The sequence below is a fragment of the Branchiostoma floridae genome, chromosome 18 (genome assembly GCF_000003815.2).
Source record: "Branchiostoma floridae strain S238N-H82 chromosome 18, Bfl_VNyyK, whole genome shotgun sequence".
NCBI classification, from domain to species: domain Eukaryota; kingdom Metazoa; phylum Chordata; class Leptocardii; order Amphioxiformes; family Branchiostomatidae; genus Branchiostoma; species Branchiostoma floridae.
In genome coordinates, this window is record NC_049996.1 from 3139586 (window position 1) to 3160927 (window position 21342).

Here is a 21342-nt window from a genome sequence, read left to right on the forward strand (position 1 = left end):
TATTTGCAACCGTCGCCATAGTGTTGTAACTCGAGTATTCGTTGCCGGAAGACTTCCTCACTTCATATGATGCAAGTTTTTTGTCAGAGGTTCGTATATATGTGTAGCCACCTTGGGCTAGAATTTAAGTAGCAAAAAGAACGCTTTGTTGTACTCCTTGAAGTGGCTAGTGAAAAATAGGACAGCAACTTTCATACATCTGAGCAATACAGACAAATTCATATTCCTTATGACTTTCGACAAACCTTTGACTGTAAAACATATCTGTTCGTACATTTTCAGTATCACAAAGAAGCGAGAAGAAGTCGAACTCACTTGGTAGATTGTAGTATTATTCATTACTGTTTCTGTAACAGTGTCTATTTTACGGGGAAGTGTTGCTATTCGCAACAATTTGATAAAAAGTCCTTTGGGTATAATTATTGAAATGCTCGTAACTCTTGATAGAATTGACGGATTTTGATGCTCAAAATGCAGATAAAGATGTGACAAATCAAGAAAACGTATCAAACAAGACCCCATATGCAGGCTGAACAAATGCCTGATTTTGGAAAGTAAACAGTGTCATTTTTACGCAAAATCACCCCAAAAATCAGCCTTTTAAGACTCATAACTTCATAAAAATGTAAAATACTGACAAAAAACCTAATCCTTTGTAATTTCTGTGGTATGATTCACATGTAAAGCAATTTTCAATAGAAATCATAGATATTTTAGATATATATCCCGTCCTTTTCAATAAAGGACCAAACGGCCAGGTCAATTTGGATGACGTCACTTGGTCACGTGATAACAATAGGAAAGCTGTGCATGACAACTGGTTATCATGGCTTAAACTTTGGTTCTTGCTAATCAAAATAATTCATGATAGCACTTGTCCCTCTCGGTGGTACCAAAAATAACCTATCGACCACAGCGTTTGTCGATTTTGTCAAAAACTAAATAGACGAATATAACTTTTATTATTTCATGCCGCAAATATCCTAATATACCTAATTCACTATAAATAAGTCTATCATCCTATATACAAAGCTTTACCCCAATGGACTTGAATATCAAATTCAATCACATAATCGCATGTGACAGCGCCTGCATGGTATGCATAGGAAGATAAAATAAAGGATGCTACAATGATTGTAAAAACTAAATATGCACTCTTAGACTAACCTTATGGAACTGCAGTTATGTACTAGTAGATCATACAGTTATCTTTAAAATTATTGTGCTTTATTGTTTCATACGCTCTTTGTCATTATTAAAATTTATTGAACGGAGACGTCGTCATTGGCGTTGTGAAGTGCTTTCTCTTCCTCTTCAGTTGCTGCTCTCCTGTGTAGCAAAGAGTCAATATTAGACACTTGCAGGAAATTGAGAAAACACACAGTGTAATTGATCATGATAGCATCCATCCTTTCAAATTGCTACACAGTGCACCTAGGTCGGTAAGTAAGTATCGACGAAGACCAGCAGTTGTTGTTTTTCATTGGAGGTTGGTTGGTAAACAGAAACATTTTATACACAAGGATGATCTTAATTAAACGTTTAAAGGCAAGACTGTCTTGCTCTTTGGATGGAAATGTTTCTTCGTTCTAGGTATTTAACAGTCATTGCACAAGAAAACCAGGCAGGGGTCCGAAGATGGGTGCTTGCCAAATCGGCTCATACTTTGTATGTGTTGTATGTGTAATAGGTATTTGAACAACCATGTAATTAAAACCTTACGGCTTTTTTTCCATTATGGTGTTCTGGGACCCCCTCAGAGACCATCAAAAAACGTATAGCTGAAAATTACTAAAGTTGTGGAGGCTATTCTGATAAATCTAATGAAAATACGAACATGGTTCCTTAGTCTTAAAGACCAAAAGTTGAAGACGAAGCAAAGAAATTACGAGGGTGTACTAGGGGGTTACCAGACCTACTGAAAGCAGTTTTAAATATATGAATTTTTGTCATTTTAAGGGACATCATCTGCTATTTGCATTGGCTCTGATGTATAGTTTTAATGTTGCTGGAGAGAGGAAAATCCACTTCTTTAAAACAATTCTCTTTTTGGGATAACGGAAGCCGTGAGATGGGGGTCTTCCGACTGGTTTTGCCTGATTTTCTCGCGCAATGGCTCTTTGATATATTGATATAGTTTCATATCAACCTTGCGTCCAGCGCCATCTTGGTTCTCATGCGAGACTCCTCTGTGATTGGATACAGCCAGACGAACAGCAAGACTATGACGTAAGCAGCAGGGGGCGTGCCAGCCGCAAGGTACCGGAATGCCTGCTTGACGATGATTGGCTGGACCTCGTTATCCGCGTTATAATTGACGGATCTGTATTAGGGTTGGGTACCGGTACAGAACATTCAGGTCCAGGTACGGTTCAGGTCCAGAGGATCAGGTCCAGAGGATCAGGTCCAGGTCCTGAACGTTACTGTGAAAACTTTTGAATTGGCGATACTCAAGACAATGGTCCGTTTCGCTACTAAGAATTCGGTTTGGTAGAGTATCTGACGTCCACTGGCTTTTCAGAATGTGATTTTCATGAAAATGACACTAATAACTTCGACCAAGTTAGACTGTTGAAACTAGAAATGAGTTTTTTTTAGGTGGTAGATAATGCCTACAAAAATGCAATATGATTTGGGGACCTTGACTTTTTTTTGCTGTTGGTATTATTTGCATGCTAAACAAAGGAATCTTAAGTTAGGTCATTAGAAACTTAGCTTGCAAGCTATTCAAATCATGTGCGGGCACACTACGCATGAGCGGACGACAGGAATTCTGGGTAATATGTCAAAGGTGAATGCCCCATGAACGTTAAAACTCCGCCTTTTTTTAGGTGCCATTACGTAAATATTCCGCCATTTTGCAGACGCCATTACGTTTCGGACATTATTATGCAAATCGCAACAATGGTCGAAACCAGACTGGGCCTTCACCTTTGACCTATTACCCAGGATGCCTGTCGCCCGCACATGCGTAAAGTGAACTCTGCGAAAGAGATTATCCCAGAAAACCTACTGTAAGATCCAGTTGAAGACAATACCGCTGATGATGCTTACGACATGGCCCAAACTGTTCCAAAGGGAGTAAAAGACAGACGCCATCTTTTTCCCTGTCTTGAGCTCAAAATCGTCGATGACATCTGTCTGCATAACGCTGTGATTGTGAGTATATCAACATCTTACGATTTGTTTCTGAGAGTGACAAGGAACATATAAGTAAGGGGAGATATAGGATGTTGAATGGAGGTCCCGTGTTTGAGGATTACCACACCCCGAGCACGTAAAAGAACTTGTCAAAAAGAGTAGGGGTCTTTCCCGGTGAGTGGATCAAACCATTCCGGCCAAAATGGGGTAGGGAATTCCCCGAGCAGCCTTCGTAGCCCCTGCTTTGCTTTTTAGTCAGTGAAGTCAAGCTTGCCTAAGTTTAGTGTTTCTGACTTAGGGAGAAGAGATGTTGCTATACAGTTATCGCTATGGACCGCTCTTCATCTTCATGATGGTAACATCAGGCTCAACGAGTGTAATAAAAAAATACTTGCCTTGATATAAGACCAAGAGTGCCATCTCCTATCCCACCCCAGGCACTCACAGCATACATGAACGGAACTAGTGCGGTCCCGAGCATGTCGTCGGTGGCTAACAGGAGAGCAGCGTTGTGCGGCAGTAGGAAGACCTAAAATCACGTGGATCAGTATGGAATCAATTTATCTCCATCCATGATATCCATTTTAACATCACTAAACCCACACATAATAGAAAAAGTGGGATCTTTCGTCTTCCACTGTCTTCGAAAAAGGAGTCGAACCCAATAACCCAGGATCTAGAGTTAGCTTTTACTAGTTTTAGACTAAAGTAGACACTTGTATTATTGTATTTTACACTGTTTAAATTTATGTTACCTGCAATTAGCCCACGGGCAAGAATTTGCAATAAAACTTGATATGATATGTTCCCAGTTAGGCCTACGTCACATTTCCAAACCGGGGCCCGGCCGGATAGCTCTCGGGAACGAAATGTATGATACAAAAGACACCAAACTTCAAAAGACCTAGAGAGAATGGCCGTGGGCATCAATTGTGTATATATCTACATATACATTTCCATTTTTTTCGTTTCCACAAATTTATAAACAGCCCAGCCAGGCCCTGATTTGGAAATGTGACGTTAGTCTTTGGGGTGAAACCCGTTTTTTTTTCCTGTTGGACCGGTCCAGAACAAACGGACCAAAAAATCAGTGGACCGGATTTTAGAGCGATTAGAAAATGAACAGATTATACCGGCATGCTTTTGGTCCGTGAGCTTACCGGTCCAAGAAAATAACAAGATCGAAATAAAGGAGGGTTGATGGCTATTTCTATCAAGTCTCCACAGTCAAACTTGATTTTGATTATTAAAAGGGGCTATTTACATTTATAGAAATCTTTGTTGACACGACAAAAGTACAGCGACTTTCGTAAGGTCTACATGTATAACAACTACTTACAGTACATGACGACAGGATTCTAAATCGCCAGTGGAGGTATCTTAATAGAATCCTTAGTAGCGAAAAGGTCCATTGTTTTGTGTATTGCCTATTGACATATTTTCAAAAACAGTTAGGTTCAGGTCCGGACCTGACCTGATTCTCGGGATTTTGACCGTGCCTGTGTCTGCATTTTCTGTACCTAGGCCCACCCCTACTCATAGTACTTGACCAGGACAGAAGTCAAACACGTACGAATGATATGGGAGAATTCTTTGTACTTTACTTTGTATTAGTATACATATTAGCTTCTAATTGAAGTTCTGCTTCCCATCGCCAAATGTAGCCGATGTAGGTGGTACTTTTGCGGCGAGAACACGATCCCAAACGGGATGAGGGGGGATACAAACTTCATTTGGGGTTGTGTTCTCGCCGCAAAAGCGCCACCTACATCGGCTACATATCGCGACAAGAAGCAGAACTCAAGTCAGAAGCTCTGAGGAAGGTGTCTGAGAGACATCGAGTGATCGGAACGTAAGCAAAGTAAGTACATACTACACATTAAAAGAATTTTCCGATGTAATAACTTCTACCAACCTAATGGTCCATTCAATCCATTGTCACATTGGAGTAGCTGGCTAGATAAAGGTGATAAAGAAGTCACTTACAAAAATCCCCAGGCATAGTACTTTCTTCCGGCCGATTCGACGCATAGCTATATTCCATATGAATGTTGACACAATTGAAGATACCTGAGAGTGAGTGAAACAAGAGATAATTAGGAGATATCAGTTTCCATTTTGGGGCTGATTGTTTAAAAGGATTTATCGGTGATGTGAAACACAATTGTATGTCAAGTTTGTTATCACGTATATTCGTTCTATTACAGTCACCCAACACATTCAATGTTACAATTAGTTCATGGGCTAGGACCCCAAATTTCACATATCATTCCCCTTCGGACTGGCAGATTCTCCTTCTTATTTTTGAATATCAGAAGGCCTGTGGTATAAATTTTGATGGGATAGCCATTCTGGTATGGTAGCTTTCCACCGGCTATCAGCCTTCAAACTTATCATCCCCTAAATGATCTGGAAATTTCGTGTCTTAAACAAGTGGGAGGGGCAAAAAAACAATATTTTCCATGAAAATTTTAGGCTAGTAGAACCTGCTAAGAAGATCATAAAAATATAAATTGATATTCGATATCATGATTCAATGTGGTTCTTTGCTACAATACACCTATTTCCAGATACGTTGGCCAGCATGGATTTTCCGAAGTCATAGAGGGCCATGCACAAAAACGGTAAATACAAAAAAAGTAACAATAGAAAAATGTCAACAGTTATTCGGTAATGAAAATGATTGAGCAAATATATGAAAGATAAGATGTAATGATTATGGCTAACTATTAATCAGAAATGTAAATGAATAACTAAAGTATGTATTCATGTCACGTCGTTCCACGTGTTATGTTTTAAATTGAAAATTGAAGCAGGCAGATACACCCGAATTCCTCCTGATGATAAAATGTGTATCTTTTGTAATAAGAACTACACATATATAGAATATTAATATGAAGAATACAGGTATAAGTTAGAGCAGAGATGTTTCTGCTTATTTGCTGCATTTAGCCCATTGGGGCATAAATATGAAAAAAAATTCATTGTCATTTAATGTAGTGAATCTTCGTACCGTATATACGATGAGAATGTAGAACACCTGGTCACCTAAGTCGAAGGTATACTGCAGCGTCAATGTACCATAGGTCTGCTTGGCCTGCAAAACATAAGAGACACGTAAGGAAGTAAGCTCTATCTATAACATGAAGTTATGACGTCTTGCGTTGTCTTGTCTTTCTGTCTTTCTTTATCAGACCTTAACCCTATTCAGATCGGGGGAGGGGGCTTTTGATGCCTGCGCCAACTTTCATGTCACAGAACGATAAAATGGCTTACGCTAGAGCCACCAAATATGGCGAATTTTCCTTAGATTCAGTTGGGAACAATTTCGCAAAGTTTGACTTTGCAGTTTTGTTCGAATACCCTTTTCCATGGTCTCAGACAATACAATCAGAATAATGACGTCATGAATACTTACGATAAATTTTTTAAAGTCTTCCGATATTGTGTCTACAACTTTCTCTGGAAATTTGAAGTCCATATAATAAGTCATTTTAGAGTTACAAGAGTTAGAAAAAACGGGCCTCAAAGCACCCCCCCCCCGTCCAGGATTCACCCCAAAAGCCCGGTTTGAATAGGGTTAAGAATCTAATCTACGACAGCAATCTCGGAAGTCGACGGCAAAGAGAGAATGTAGCCAGTTTCTAAGTTATTAGCTATCGAGAGGCATCTTACAAAATCTTTGACTTTGTTGACTTTCGATGGCTGCATTTTTTCATTGTGTCTCTTTATTTGAAATAATAGAAAACGTTATAACTTACACCAAGGCCCAGAACCAACAACACATTGATTACAGCCATGGTTAGGAAAGGACGATGGCGGACCATCTCTTTGATGTCACTAACGGGGAAACATGACGATCGGTGAGGCCTCTTCATATCTGAAATAAAATATACTTGCTGCTGCTTATCGAGATATGAGTATATTCAATATCTGCCTGCCACTCAAAAATCATGACCATGCCATGTTCAGACTGCTAGAGAACAAAACCAGTTCAGCTACAGTACAATAGAACCTCAGAGAACCCACGAAAACCCTGTGTACACTACATGACACAAATTCCTAACGAAATAAGCAATAACTATCGAGTTGTCAACCATTCGTAGTCTTCAAGCAGAACCTTCGGTGCTTTAGAGATAGTATCAAAGCTGGCCAAGGAGTAAAGCCGGTTAAAGGGAGTCAAACGGGCACCGATGCTGGCTATACTCCTTGGCCAGCTTTGATACTGTAGGGTCTGCTTGGCACCGTAGGGTCTGCTTGGAGACTAAACCATTCGCAGCTAAATCTACGCAGTGACACCCCCCCCCCCCCAAACACACACACACAAAACACATATACTCTCACATTGATACATTTAAAGTTTTCTTTATCATACCCCTCCTCTCTGGAACACCAAAAATCGCCGACAGTCCGCTTAGCACAAAGATGACTGCACCAACAGCTCCCGCCACCATGTATGCTGTTTTCTGCGCAGAAGACGAATAAGTGTCGGATTGAATGTTAACTCTGTCCTCAAAACTCCATTCTTTTTTAACAATGTTGGTGATTGTCTGGATATTATAATAAAGGTGCTCTATGTAAAATTAGGTCAAAACAAAAAGCAAACCAAAACTATGAACGGGCAAGCAAAAGTTATGAAACATATAGCCTTCAGCTCTTCTTATATACCAAGGCTGGTCACCATTTGGAATCAGCTGAGTCCTGTCCTCCGTAATATTGGGGTTCAAGCCACTGAAAAGTCTAACATCTTGACATTCAAGCGATCGCTTGTGAGAGCCACGTTTGTGAGATTTGACACCCAGTTCAATATCGACGTCCCCTGCTCTTGGTCCACATCTTGTGGGTGTGCCTCTTGCACTGCTTTAAGGCTACATTAGTATTGTAATTAGCTTTTTACTCTGTATATAATGATATTTGATAATTTTGTATATAATTAATTCTGTGTATAATTGTCACCGAATTGTATACTCATGTCTACTGACTTTTGATGTCTAATGTTTATTGTTTGATTTTGGTTTCGTATTGTTTTCTATTATCATTTCAGGTTTGGGAGGACAACTTGTAAAGGTGTTGATACACCTGTTTTGTCCTCCCTTCCACTTGTTTTTGCATGTGGTAAATTCAAATAAAGAAATAAAGAAAGAAATAGAAAACACGAAACATCAAACAAATGGAGGTGACCTAACAACTTGAGAGCGAAGAGACAACGACGTTACGTTATATATATGACTCTAACCTCAGTATCCAAAGACGGACCATGGTGCGTTCCGTTGTGTGTTCCGTTGTGTGTTCCGTTGCCAGCCGGATGGTATCCAATGTCAGCATGGAACAGCGCAAACGTACCTTGTTGGATCAGCGTTGACAGCAGAAGAGAAGCAAGTCCAAAGGCGTTCGCTTAGATACATACAAAATGCAACTCAATCAGCGGCAAAATCAACACGAATCTCCATGCATGAAATGTTCTGATTATGCAAATGAATTTCACATCTGCATAATATATGCTTGGTTATGTACACATTTAACTAGCATACGTGACAATGATGACAATTAAATCATGTACTATTTAGAAGAATTATGACACATTTACATTAACCTGCAAATTAGGAACTTGTTTGCATAATCTGCACTTTATTATGTACATATCTGCCTAAGATACCTGTATCCTAAATGTTAGCAATGATGGCACGGCAATTGGGAAACTGAGCAATACGAGAATGGCTGCATGTCCATTTTATTGTGCTTTCATTTTTATCTCTTTTAAAGGGACTATGAGATTAGTATACGCTACTCTAAATAGCTACATCTTTCGGTGCAAAACACTAGAAATAATATTCATTATTTGATCTAATATTGTGAAAATTTGTGTGGTTTTGGGGGGAGGGGAGTAAATTGGAGCTGATTTGAAAAATATGTTTTCCTTTTTGCCTCATTGGCCTCGTTTTCGATCTATCATGGCCGCCGCGTGAGAAAGGTGTATAGTGTAGTGATACGTACCATATGTATTCAGGGTGTCTCTTTCTTTCGGTTGCTTGGTCGCATACATGACAAGGGAGGTATTTGCATTACCAAATCCCTGGAAGATGCATGTAAGGTCACGTTAATTTCATTCATCATCATCATCATCGGTCGACGTGCTTACACACGACGGGTTATACCCCCCCCCCTTACGATGTGACATACCCTTTCGCTAGCTAATAACAAAACGGGGATGCGCCAGGTTAATTTCATTATTTATATTCATTATTGAAAATTACAGTTCAACTTTCCATAACTAGGAAATGTAATTGTTTCTCTACGCCATAGCGCATGCCTAGACCATATATTCAGTACCCGTAAGCCCTTCTCTAGTAACAAGGGGTTCATACCGAGAGGAAGATTCGGAATCCACCGGAGAAGACAATATACCATATCAGCTTTGCTGTAGGAGTGACGAAGCCAGGAGAAAACCACTGGAAAAAGCAACAGGCTGCAGCCGGAAGCGTGGTGACAAGAAGCCTAAACAAGGTTGAAATATTATGATTATGCTAGTAGTCGTGTAGTAGTCTAATAAGGTTCAAATTGACCCTATTCCAGATAGGGTTTAGATATGGCGGCCATTTTGTGTCATCCGGGGTCATGAACCAAAACGAGGCTTGAGTTGTGGTAGCAGCACACAGTATTTATCCGCGACCCCCGAAGTCAATAACGTAGGATTAAAAAAAAAAGTGCGGTCGAAATCTGGGAGCGTCTGTAAACACTGCAACGTGAAAGACAACGGGGCATGAATTTTGCTATATCGTAGCATAATGAGTCGACTTATCGTTGTTGTGTGTGTTTTTTTTTTTCAAACATACTGTTCAACCTACCATGGTTTTAGCTTGCCCCATCTTGTGTCGGTTGCATCCACCAGAAAGCCGACAAAGAGGTCACATATCGAGGACACCACTTGGCCAGCGGTCGTCAATATAGAGTTCTGGGCAGGCGTGATCTAAAACGCAGAGTGTTGGCCCCAAACAAGTAAGAAAAATGTAGCAATGAAAACGCATTGCCATGGCGGCGGAGTAACGGTTTGTATATATTTCTCTACATGCAACTACGGATACGCGGAAAAAGTTCCTGAAATTCCTGTAGAATTCTGGGAATTCTTGCCAATCGGATGTACACTACTAGTATACTGTTAGGCTAGCCCCTGAGGCGTCGCCAAAATTTGTCGTCAACCAAAACATTTCTGATCATTTCTCTCTTGGTGACAGAACTATACACAATTGCCGAAGCACCAAGGGAAAAAGATCCTAGAGATTTGTTCTCATGTAGATGACTTATTACAGTCTATTAGCACCACTTCAAGACTTTCAGAACCATCTGGACAAAGGGTCAAAGGTCATCAGTTCGGTCTACATTACATTTCTAAACCGATACACCTCTTTCACAAGGTTGATATATTAGATCGAAAACGAGGCCAATGTGGCAAACAAACAGAACTACTATCATAATTAGTAGTTCGACCAATGATAGCATGGCAATTAGCAAATTAACCAATTAGAAAATGTCTGCATGTACGTCAAATATTTGCATCATAACGTTTTTATTTTACAACTTCACGATTAATCAAACTTGCTACCTCTTTTCTGTGCAAAACACTACGTACAATTTGCAATGTTTCGTATCGTATTTATTAGTGTAGTGTAGTTTGGGAGAAAAACTGAATGGGAGCTGATTCTATAAATAACTTTTGTTTGTTTGTTTGCCTCATTGACCTCGTTTTCGTTCGCCGCGTGAGAACACTTGAGTGGTATCTCACTGCACCTGGGGCACCGGTACGGCACTGCGGGGTTCGAAAGATTACTCAACGAATGTCAGAGATAAAGAACTAATTTTCTTTTCTTTTGTGTATTTTATTGTCTTCTAATTCATACTTTTACGTATGACGCAATATCTGAATTATAAAAAAAACGGCGAAAATAACATAACCGTACTGCAGTGAACGAACCCCGCAGTGCCACAACGGTGCCCCACATGAGATACCGCACTTACCTGCGCCACTTCGAGAATGAATACTGAGTAGAAAAGGCCGAGGGCGCTTGATGCAATGGACGGTCCGACAAAACAGAGACCATAGCACAAGTTGTTCCAAAAGTTGAGGGGTTTAGTATTCTCCATCTGCATAGTTGCAATTCTATCCATCGTATTTCTCGCTATTCTGTCAAATGAAGGGAATAGCAACAGAGATATCGTGGTTTGGGAAGGAATTCGAAGTGAGGTCGAAGTGCTAACGCTAGTTCACGTTTATCCGTGGGGTAACCTATATTCGTCGCTTTCAAAGACAGCAAGCATTTAGTGATAGCAAGTGGACGGACGGTGGTTTCAAACTGAAATATTGTGAAAATATTACAATTAAACAATATAACATACCTAAAAGCCCTGTTTTAACGGATATAGGCTACCCCACGGGTAAAGGTGAATTGGTGTTACTTGTTTCACCAAAGAGTAGACACAAGAACAAACGACATGATATGCTACTCAAATACGACTGCTAATAATCAACAAAAATTACCGCTCGTACGATGAGTTTAGGAACAACATCATAAATTACAATGATGCGTGGCGGATAAAGCTGTTATCTACTTCTTTCATGTCGTTATTGTATCCTGTTGTTATTTAGTGTTATTTTTATTGTCTGTGTGTTGTTCTTTTGTTCGAGGAGACGATCCTGATAAGTAATTGTTTCTTTTTGTCTCATCCTCATGAATTTGAGTATCAAATAAATAAAAAAGAGTGGACATTCATAGATCATATCTATATCCTCACCGGTGTTGGTTTTGTAAAAAAAAACGTTTACTTAAACTTAGCAAATCAAGGCAAATAATGTACTGTTTTGGGGGCTGACTAAGTCACAAAGACTTTTAAAACTTGATATTTATTGGACTCAGCGTCTATTCAATGTTACAATGAATGAAGACCTTTATTGCACATGTTTGCCCCACTTGGCTAAGTACAGGTCACATGATAACAATGATTATAAACATTTTACGATGATATCCTACTTAAAATAGACTTCATACTGCATATATCATTAATAATAACTGTGCTAAATTACACAAGCCTTCAGTAAAATACTATACAGGAACATTCATTTCTCAAAGTGATTATTATTGCCCAAGATGGCCACGTCGTCAACGCATACTTTAGATGGCACAAAACGACAACATCTTATCTAGGTTATGTCATTTTGTACCATTACCTGTGCACCCCCCCCCCCCCTTAACAAACATTCTACTATGCATAATAATGAGATATCTAACCCATCCCTCTTACAAAGAGACCACGTCTAGCGAAATAATAGACATTAAATTAGGACGAAAACAATAACAGCTTACCTAAAACGTCACAAGTAACAGCTACGCTTCTTGAAGTAACATTTCTTGATTAACCTTTCTTATCTGTGATCGGTGATACGGCAAAACTGACCTTTGGTCGCGTGTCAACAACTTCTTTTTAGGTCACCTCCCCCCAAAATAGCTACAAAGTTACAACAAGATAACGCCACAGCCCCTTAATTTTATGGATGACGTCCTCTGGAGTCCCTAATACTAATACCCGCGGGAAAAATAGAAATAAAACGCTGCTAAACCACAGGACTAAACATCCATTCCATTCTTTCCCAGGCTAAGTTTGTTTTATGTTCACCTCCAGTAAGGCTTAGGTCACATGTCCAAACCGGGGCCCGGCCAGGCAGCATTCGGGACCGAAAAGAATGATATAAAAGACATCAAAATACACAAAATGGCAAAATAAGATTAATGGGAATGATTTGTTTTTTTGTTTATTTCTAGGTATACATTTTATTTTTCGTTTCTTAAAGCATCCCGGCCGGGCCCCGGTTAGAAAATGTGACCTAAGTCTAAGACGGTAAGAGACAATCATGTTTATTTTGCTATTTTTGTTTAAAGAGGGAACAAGGGTGCTGTGGCCCCATACCCTGACCACATGTGCACACCCCCTTACCCTGGAGAGCAGATCCTCTGGTAAGCATGAAATTCTGATTGACCAGGGATGCTATTGGGTGACATGCGGCCACATTTTTTACCGAACAGGCGAAAATCAATTCGCGCGGATGTCATATCCATAGAATTACATCAATGTACCCCAATTTCAACGCTTATGGCCAAATCGTTTTAGTCAGTACAGAAACAACCCAACCATTTGCGGTATCCCGCATACTGAAATATGCTGAATTTGTCAAATACTTTTATCGTTCTTTACACTACATACAGAACCCTACGCAAACAATAGGTAATCATTATAAGTAGGACCAACACCCGGCTTAAAGAATGTATGAAGGACTAGATGTGACAAGGACCTATACACCTTTCTGACGCGGCGGCCATGATAGATCTAAAACGAGTTCAATGTGGCAAACAAAAGGCTGTCCATCATAATTAGCAGTTCGACCAATGGTAGCCTGCCAATTAGGAAATCGACCAATAAGTGAATGGCTGCAAATTTGATAAAAATTTGCATTATTATGTTGTTATTTTGCATCTCTTAAGGGACTATGGGGTCAGTCTACACTACTCTAAATTGCTACATCTTTTGGTGCATAACACTTCTTGTAATATTTATTATTCTATCTTATATCATGAAAATTTGTGTGGTTTGGGGAAAAACTAAATGGGACCTGATTTTAGAAATAAGTTTTGTCTGTTTGCCTCATTGACCTCTTCTTCGATCTATCATGGCCGCCGCGTGAGAAAGGTGTATAGACGCAAACAATAGGTAATCATTATAAGTAGGACCAACACCCGGCTTAAAGAATGTACGAATGACTAGATGATCATGTGACAAGGACCTATCTACCAGTGTCAACATATTTATTCTCCTGTCACCGATTTCATATCTAAATTCATATGTGGTGTCGTATGTAACTGACGTATAACTGGTAGAGTGTTGGGGTCGGAGCCTATACACCTTTCTCACGCGGCGGCCATGATAGATCGAAGAAGAGGTCAATAAGGCAAACAGACAAAACTTATTTCTAAAATCAGGTCCCATTTAGTTTTCCCCCAAACCACACAAATTTTCATGATATAAGATGGAATAATAAATATTACAAGAAGTGTTATGCACCGAAAAATGTAGCAATTTAGAGTAGTGTAGACTGATCCCATAGTCCCTTAAGAGATGCAAAATAAAAACATAATAATGCAAATTTTTGACGGATTTACAGCCATTCACTTATTGGTCACTTTCCTAATTGGCAGGCTATCATTGGTTGAACTGCTAATTATGATGGACAGTCTTTTGTTTGCCGCATTGAACTCGTTTTAGATCTATCATGGCCGCCGCGTGAGAAAGGTGTATAGGTCCCGAGGTCGATACTCGCCGTGCCCCCAACGTTGTGCCTTTCACGACCTTCCTCACTCCACCCAGGTGTAAAAATAGGTACCTGTTGGGTTTACATTCTTCTATGAAGCCAGTGGTTAATGAACTGTCCCACATTCTTTAAAATGAGAGGGTTTTGTGATTTTCTTAAAGATTTAGTCTTTTGGTGATTTCCTAAATGGTAAAAGTCCGGTAAAACCGTGCCAGCTGTGTTTTAAATAATCCGTTTCTTACGGCTTCGCAGTGACGACACGACAAATTTGTTTGCGTTTAGAAAGGCATATAAAAGAAGCGTGCATTCAATCCTGCAGATGCCCCAGATTAACATAATCTTCTACACGTGTATGTTATCATGATACATAAATGTATTTCGCCTTTTCGCCATTTCAAAACGGTTTGGATGGCCTTAAGATCTTGGCCCAATTTCCGCTGCCACTCAAACATTTTGCTATCTTCATCGCCCTTCACGGACTCATATGACGCACAATGGTGTGAAAAACAAATATGTACAGAGGAAGGGTCTCTAAGGTCTCATTACACAATTAGATCGCCCCATTGAATTCAATGCTTTAACACACAACTTCTATGTCCGCAAATCCAATTAAAACACGGTCTATTTGGAGATGTTTTGCTTTCTATTGTAAGCACACTCGTTTGTTAGACAATAAAAATTTCACCCAAATCTAGCCGACGCAACGATTTCTATCACATTTCAAATTACACCTAGCCGCTAGCCGCTAGAGGTCGTTTTCAATACCCGGAGCCTGACCGGAGCACTCAGTACAAATAAACGTAAACGTCCGAGGATCGATCGGGTCACGAAACTTTCGTGCATGATCATGCCAGTAATACACAAGCTTTCATCGAAATTCCTTTTCATATCAGTTATGGTTTATTAATGGGAATTTATGGTCCACCTAAAACAACGCTTTGCGGGCCAGATAATTTTTTAGCCCGGATTCCTTTAGACTCTACACTCGGAGTAATACAGGAATGAGACCCTAACTCGATCGTTGAATTCAAATGAACAAGGTGTAAAAGCAAGGAGGCTAAAACCTACTTACTACCGTAAGTACCCCTTCTCTTACACAAATGTTTTGTCTTGAAAACATTGTACCATTTATCGACCCCTTCCACCCCAAATCGCACAAAAATGAAAAGTTCCTGAATATATTGAAACCATAAATGTAAGTGACGATGCTACATCAATCTAAAATTACAATTTATTTGCAAATCTAGTCGTGTGAAATTCGGTTGTCTTGTTATGGAAAGCCTGCTTTAGAAGCCTGTCTGCGGTTGCTTTTGCTTTCGTCACAGCCTGGCTTGTAAGTTCTATGACATCAAAAATCGCATGGCGTCCTACGACGAATGTGTAAATTATGGATTGGAAAAGACAACAATTACAAACAAATCAATACATCCATAAGTTTATTGCACATCAAGAAAGCTGCTGAAACGATCTACATAAATTTCCTGATGACCATCCATAGAATATCTTTTCATCAAATTCTTTCAACAAATGTCGCGTCATCTGCAATATGTGTAAATACTTTTATCGTCCGTCTACGCCTGGTGTATTACATTACCATACAATAACCGACTCATTACATTACCTTCGTTTCTCTCCAAGCAGAGGTTGGGTGGATGCCTTTTTAGGTGCTTTCAGTGACTTCTGGGATTCTTTGTGTCACCAAGTTTTACTGACTAACAATAAGAAACTCTTTAAAAATAGAAACCCTGCATGCATGAGAAAAGGTGTCCAAAATTAGCCTAACCTCTGCTTGGAGAGTATAAATTCGTTTACATTTCCGTCTGCAATAAAATCGTGAACAGCCTTGTCTTTTGCAAAGACATCACAGGATCATAATCATCTAATAATTACGTACTGAAAAGCGCTATCATATACAAATCAATACAATAACAACAACTAATTAGATCAATGAACAAAGCTAGTCTATAATAACAAATTATTGACATGTATAACGGATCCTAATGACATCAATGTTAATAAAGCTTGTTAAAGCTTTCTGTTTTCCAATAGATGCTAAGAATCATAAACTTTATCCCTTTTTGTTGCCAGTTTTAGTGACTAACAATAATTTCATCCTTTTGAATATTACTGTTTCCAAAATGTCTTCTGGAAGTAGAGACAACGTTATCCATCTGTCTGACGACAATGATTAGCCTTCATTACGTCAGATGTTCTTTGACCAATCAGGCTGCATGCCCAAATTTGGGCATCGCTAGCCGCTGACATTTTCCCCTACGGGCTGACCCGATCCTGGACGATACCATCGCTGATTTAGGTAATCTATGAGTCATCTTTGATATATCATTTTTACATTACAGTGTTACGTGCCAACTTAAAAGCGATAAAGGCAGTTAACGTTGTGTAAGTGTTCACAGATCACAATTAGTGCTGGACATAGGAAAGCTCAATAGAATACAATGAAACAAGATTTGATAAAAGTAACTAACGAAAATTTCAGTCTCAAGAATTCTTCTCACCCAAAAAAGTCACAAGGGTCTTTATTCTTTATAACCATGCAAAGAAAACAGTGTCAACCAGCTAAAATTTTAGCTCGCTCAAGGCAGAAATCTCACCTTTGACCCCAGTTTTCTTCTCTATCCATCCGCGAGACCCAACAACTCACTGCTGTCCTTACGCGACCTTAACTGCTGAACTGAACAAACTTGATGACATTTGTCGTAAGATTCTTTCAATTCTGTCGCACGATTTTCAGAGCAAATATCAGGTAACTGACCATATGGAGAAGGATTTGGGACAACCTTTTGAATCTATTCTAAATCACAACAGATCTGAATTGACCAATACTGAACTCGGGACGAGGCGCTAGGCACATCTGAGACACTGGCAGGAAGTTAGGTCCGAGGTCCCAAAAAAGGTTATCTCATTTCCTGACTTCTATTTCGCACTAAATACATTGCGAAAGCCAGTGCGAGAAACATTCATTGCACGGAATCAGAGAAAAATTGACAACATGAAATCTACAGTCATATTTTTGTACAACACTACTACGACTTTCTAAAGAACGTCCTCAAGATTCGACAGTTGTCGTAGATCCATCGTACGACAAAGGACATTTTTCAATAGCCTCCTGTCAGAATTTTTTCATAGCAGCTCATCTTCATGTTCCATCAGATCAATCCTATACACCGTCTAGATAATACTTTACAGGCCTTGTAGCAAATGTACGAAATATGTATATATGAAAACACTTGGCATATTAGCACCCTTACAGACTTATTAATATTCATATATATGAATTCTTTACAGGATATTCTTAGGTTATCTTTACACTTCTTTTCTAACTGCAGAACACATCGAAGACAATTTCTCTTTGTCTACAGCCTTTTTATGAGTGTGAATATGAAAAATTACACTTTTTAGTAGACTTCACTTAATTTCTCTTTACACTCACGAAGCTGTAGTCTACGACAGAAGTAGGCTACGAAGTCTAGTACGACATACAAGTGTAAACCGTGCTCTAGTGATAAACGTACATACATCTTGTGATAATTTCTGAAGAAATTTCCTATGTACAGGAATTCTTTTTCTCTTTTGCCAAAAATAGCAGTGACAATTACGTACATCTTTATACATTACAACATCGTATAAATATTCCTTTTATCAATTTCTGGATAATATAAGTATTCAATAGTATACAGCCCTGTTTTCCCTTAGGTTTCAACATAAATCCATCCATCTTTTAAACACATCTACTCAACGATCACTAAATGAGTTAGATCATACTAGTCTCATGGGGACTGACATGTGCTCTAGAATCTCTAAACAGGACACACTTCTCGTCCTGTTTCTGGCGACAATATAGTATGATAATAGGACGGTTTCCACATGCATGCGTTACTGTTCCATAAGTCGATTCTGCAATCGCCCATGTTATCATTTCTCACCACTAAAATTTACAATTTTGATGACCCAATAAAATCTCCTTTTATATGTACAAATTCTTCATTCTGTACAGCTCACAGCTTATATTCTCATCTTTGTACAAAAATATCTTTCAAGTCCACATCCGTGGCTCATTTTGATAAAGCAGCAATCTATTACATGAAAACGCATGTAAATGTTATCATTTTTCAATCGTTTATTGCTCTCCATTCATGGCAGCATGGAAGTTCCGGACCTTTCAACTTTCGTTGGACCGGGACGGGGGTCATTACCAACTACCCGCAATAGTTGACTCGTACGTTACGGAAGTCGTTCTACTTTGATTGGACCGGGAAGGTGGTCGCTGAAAAATACCTGGGACATTTTGATCCATTGCTTCGGAGCATTTAAACCTTCCTTGGACCGAGACGGTGGTCGCTACAAACTACCTACACCCTTTGACCTATTGCAACGGACCCTTCAACTTTCGTTGGACCGGGAAGGGGGTTACTACCTGCTACCTCCACCCTCTGACTCATTGCACCGTATCCATTCGATTCATATTGGACGGAGCACCGAGACGGTGGTTGCTACCGACTGCCTACAATCTTTGACCCATCGCTCCGACTTTGAGTGGATTGTAATACCGAATCTGGTATGCGGGAAGGTGTAAGGAATACAAAGGTCGTGGTCGACTTTTGGCCCCTTGGTGTGTGACCTTGGTACTACAGCAGAAACTCGCGTCATTGCATTTTTTTGTCCTGCACATGCTTTAGGATTTTATGTAAAAGAAGAAGCGGCATCGGTTTGGATCCCCTAGCAGCTTATCATCATTTGATTTACCCACACCATCCGTCTTTTCACCCTTTTAGTACAATCATATCGTTCTCATATGCCTACAAATAAATTCCCAACTCTTCTAAGGCCCTGTGTTGAAGGCCTTGTCACAAATTGTGGCCATACTTGCAGCACTGAAGAATCCCATTTCCACGCTATCACACTACAAAGGAAGCCAGTTCTTCTGCGCGACAATCCGGCGCCAGCTAAAGCTTATCCCGATAGAATTGTCATGCTGGCTTTTCACAAGAGCTATAGAGTGAACAATGACAGACAACAGAATTTCAAAATTCGCCCTATCTTGGAGATTTGATGGTAAAAGGAAAAGAGGAAGACAAAACACGTGGAGGAGAACGGTTTCAGACGACCTGACGTCCATGGGGCTTTCCTGTCGGTCATCACAGACTGTAGCGCAGGACAAACCCAGATGGAAGAAAAAAGTCATGGTCTTTTGTCTCGCAAGGAATGAAGAGGATAAGTAAGTACGAATACAGTGAACAGAGATTCTGTACGAACCTAACGTGTGTGATACAGTCTATATGTACCATTTCTTTAAGTTACGTTAGCCTCCATAGCAGGATTTCTGCGCCTTTTTACCGTCTTAGTCTTGGCTCATATGCATAATACACTTTTGCTGGCCATTTCCTTTCGCACTAGGTCGTTTGCGCCGCCGGCATTAAACTTTCGAAAAAAATGTTAGCCTCCTTCGCAACGATTTTGACGTTGGCCAATTTTGGCACCATCTGACATATTTTGACAAGGCGCAAGCTTTTGTATTTTTATTTTGTCCGATTGAAAACATTCTGAAACTCCTTCTTTTATGGACTGCTGGCAAAAAAATCAAATCTCACATCCAACAATCGCTTCATTGTCAATGCTGTAGCGAAAGATGTAGGGCTACATTTTGTGATCAGAAAACAATCTGATATCATCAGGGTGTTTTCCCGGGTGCCATCTTGTTCCCGAATGACAGAATGTTCCCGGATGAGAGCAAGTTCCCGGATGACCATAAGTACCCTGATGAGCATAAGTACCCGGATGAGAATTCGCTTCTGTGTGGAAGCGGCACAAAATCACACCGAGTGCGTGTCGAAGCTGTAAACCGTTCCGAAAGCATGCGTGTGCCGCTTGGTGGGCTTCTTCTTCACCTCCAGTACCCCGTCCGACCGCGGGGCGCCGCTGCTGTACTCGATGACGTCATCGTAGAGGGAGAACTTGACCGTACGGACGGGCGGAGGTGGCGGCTCGGGCTGTGGTTGTCGCTGGTCTCCACGGCGCATGCTCCGTGTGCTGGTCTTAGTCGTGACGGACCTACAGGAGACACAAGAATTAGCGCATGCGCCTAGAGCCCCCGGTGAGAGAGCTTGAATAAAAACAAGGCTTGAAACCATTTAAGAACTTTCTTGGTGGGACTTAATGTGAAATCTGGGCATTTTGGGAGTGGCTGCGGTAGGAAAGACCTTTTCCATCAAGGGGGTATCCGCAGCCCCCCCCCCCCCCCTAAAATAGTGGTATCGTCGCCAGATAGCTGTTTTGAGCCAAACGGGCCAATCCAAAGGGCTATAATTAGGGGTGTATCAAAATTCTGCTGAGACTGGACATAGTAGGCTATCATTTGAGGGTAAACTTTGTATGGTTTGAACTTCTAATTCTTGAGATAATAGCATACTTCTTTCCTCATTGGATTACATGTATTATTGTAGAAAATTAAAATACTGGCGTCTCCCCACCTAGTGCAGCAGGCAACGAAGGTCACGTGATTGTGGACGCCGTTGACGTAACGGACAGTGTGACCGTTCGCTCCCGAGTGGTCACTCATGCTGTGAAGGGCTCGCTCCAGGTGCTTATTATTCGGGCTAAAATGTAAACAGACAAACAAATACTGATAAATCGATGAAGGTTAGACATCCAGGTAATAGGGTACGCCAAAAAGGAGCTACTCAAGCAATTGGATCCGATGTGTTTCCACAGTTTTTACAGGGGTGGCACTAACGAAAGACACCAGATGGCTGTCTGAAACGTCTAACCGTCTCCAAAGTCATATCCAGTTGCTTGAGTAACTGCTTTTTTGCGTAAATACTGATAAACAT

The 21342-nt window shown here is 40.2% G+C and overlaps 1 protein-coding gene across 1 annotated transcript; it reads right to left on the reverse strand.

Moving 5' to 3' along the window:
- Nucleotides 1-1262: 1262 nt before the first annotated feature.
- LOC118405984 (sodium-dependent lysophosphatidylcholine symporter 1-A-like) lies at nt 1263-20532 on the reverse strand. Its single transcript, XM_035805838.1, has 14 exons — nt 20330-20532; nt 11155-11320; nt 9987-10108; nt 9507-9636; nt 9136-9214; nt 8378-8535; nt 7517-7607; nt 6903-7021; nt 6155-6238; nt 5128-5211; nt 3537-3670; nt 3014-3151; nt 2150-2323; nt 1263-1329 (listed from the first exon to the last, which is right to left on the reverse strand). The coding sequence occupies exons 1-14, from the start codon at nt 20530-20532 to the stop codon at nt 1263-1265; spliced, it is 1749 nt and encodes a 582-aa protein (XP_035661731.1).
- Nucleotides 20533-21342: the final 810 nt, after the last annotated feature.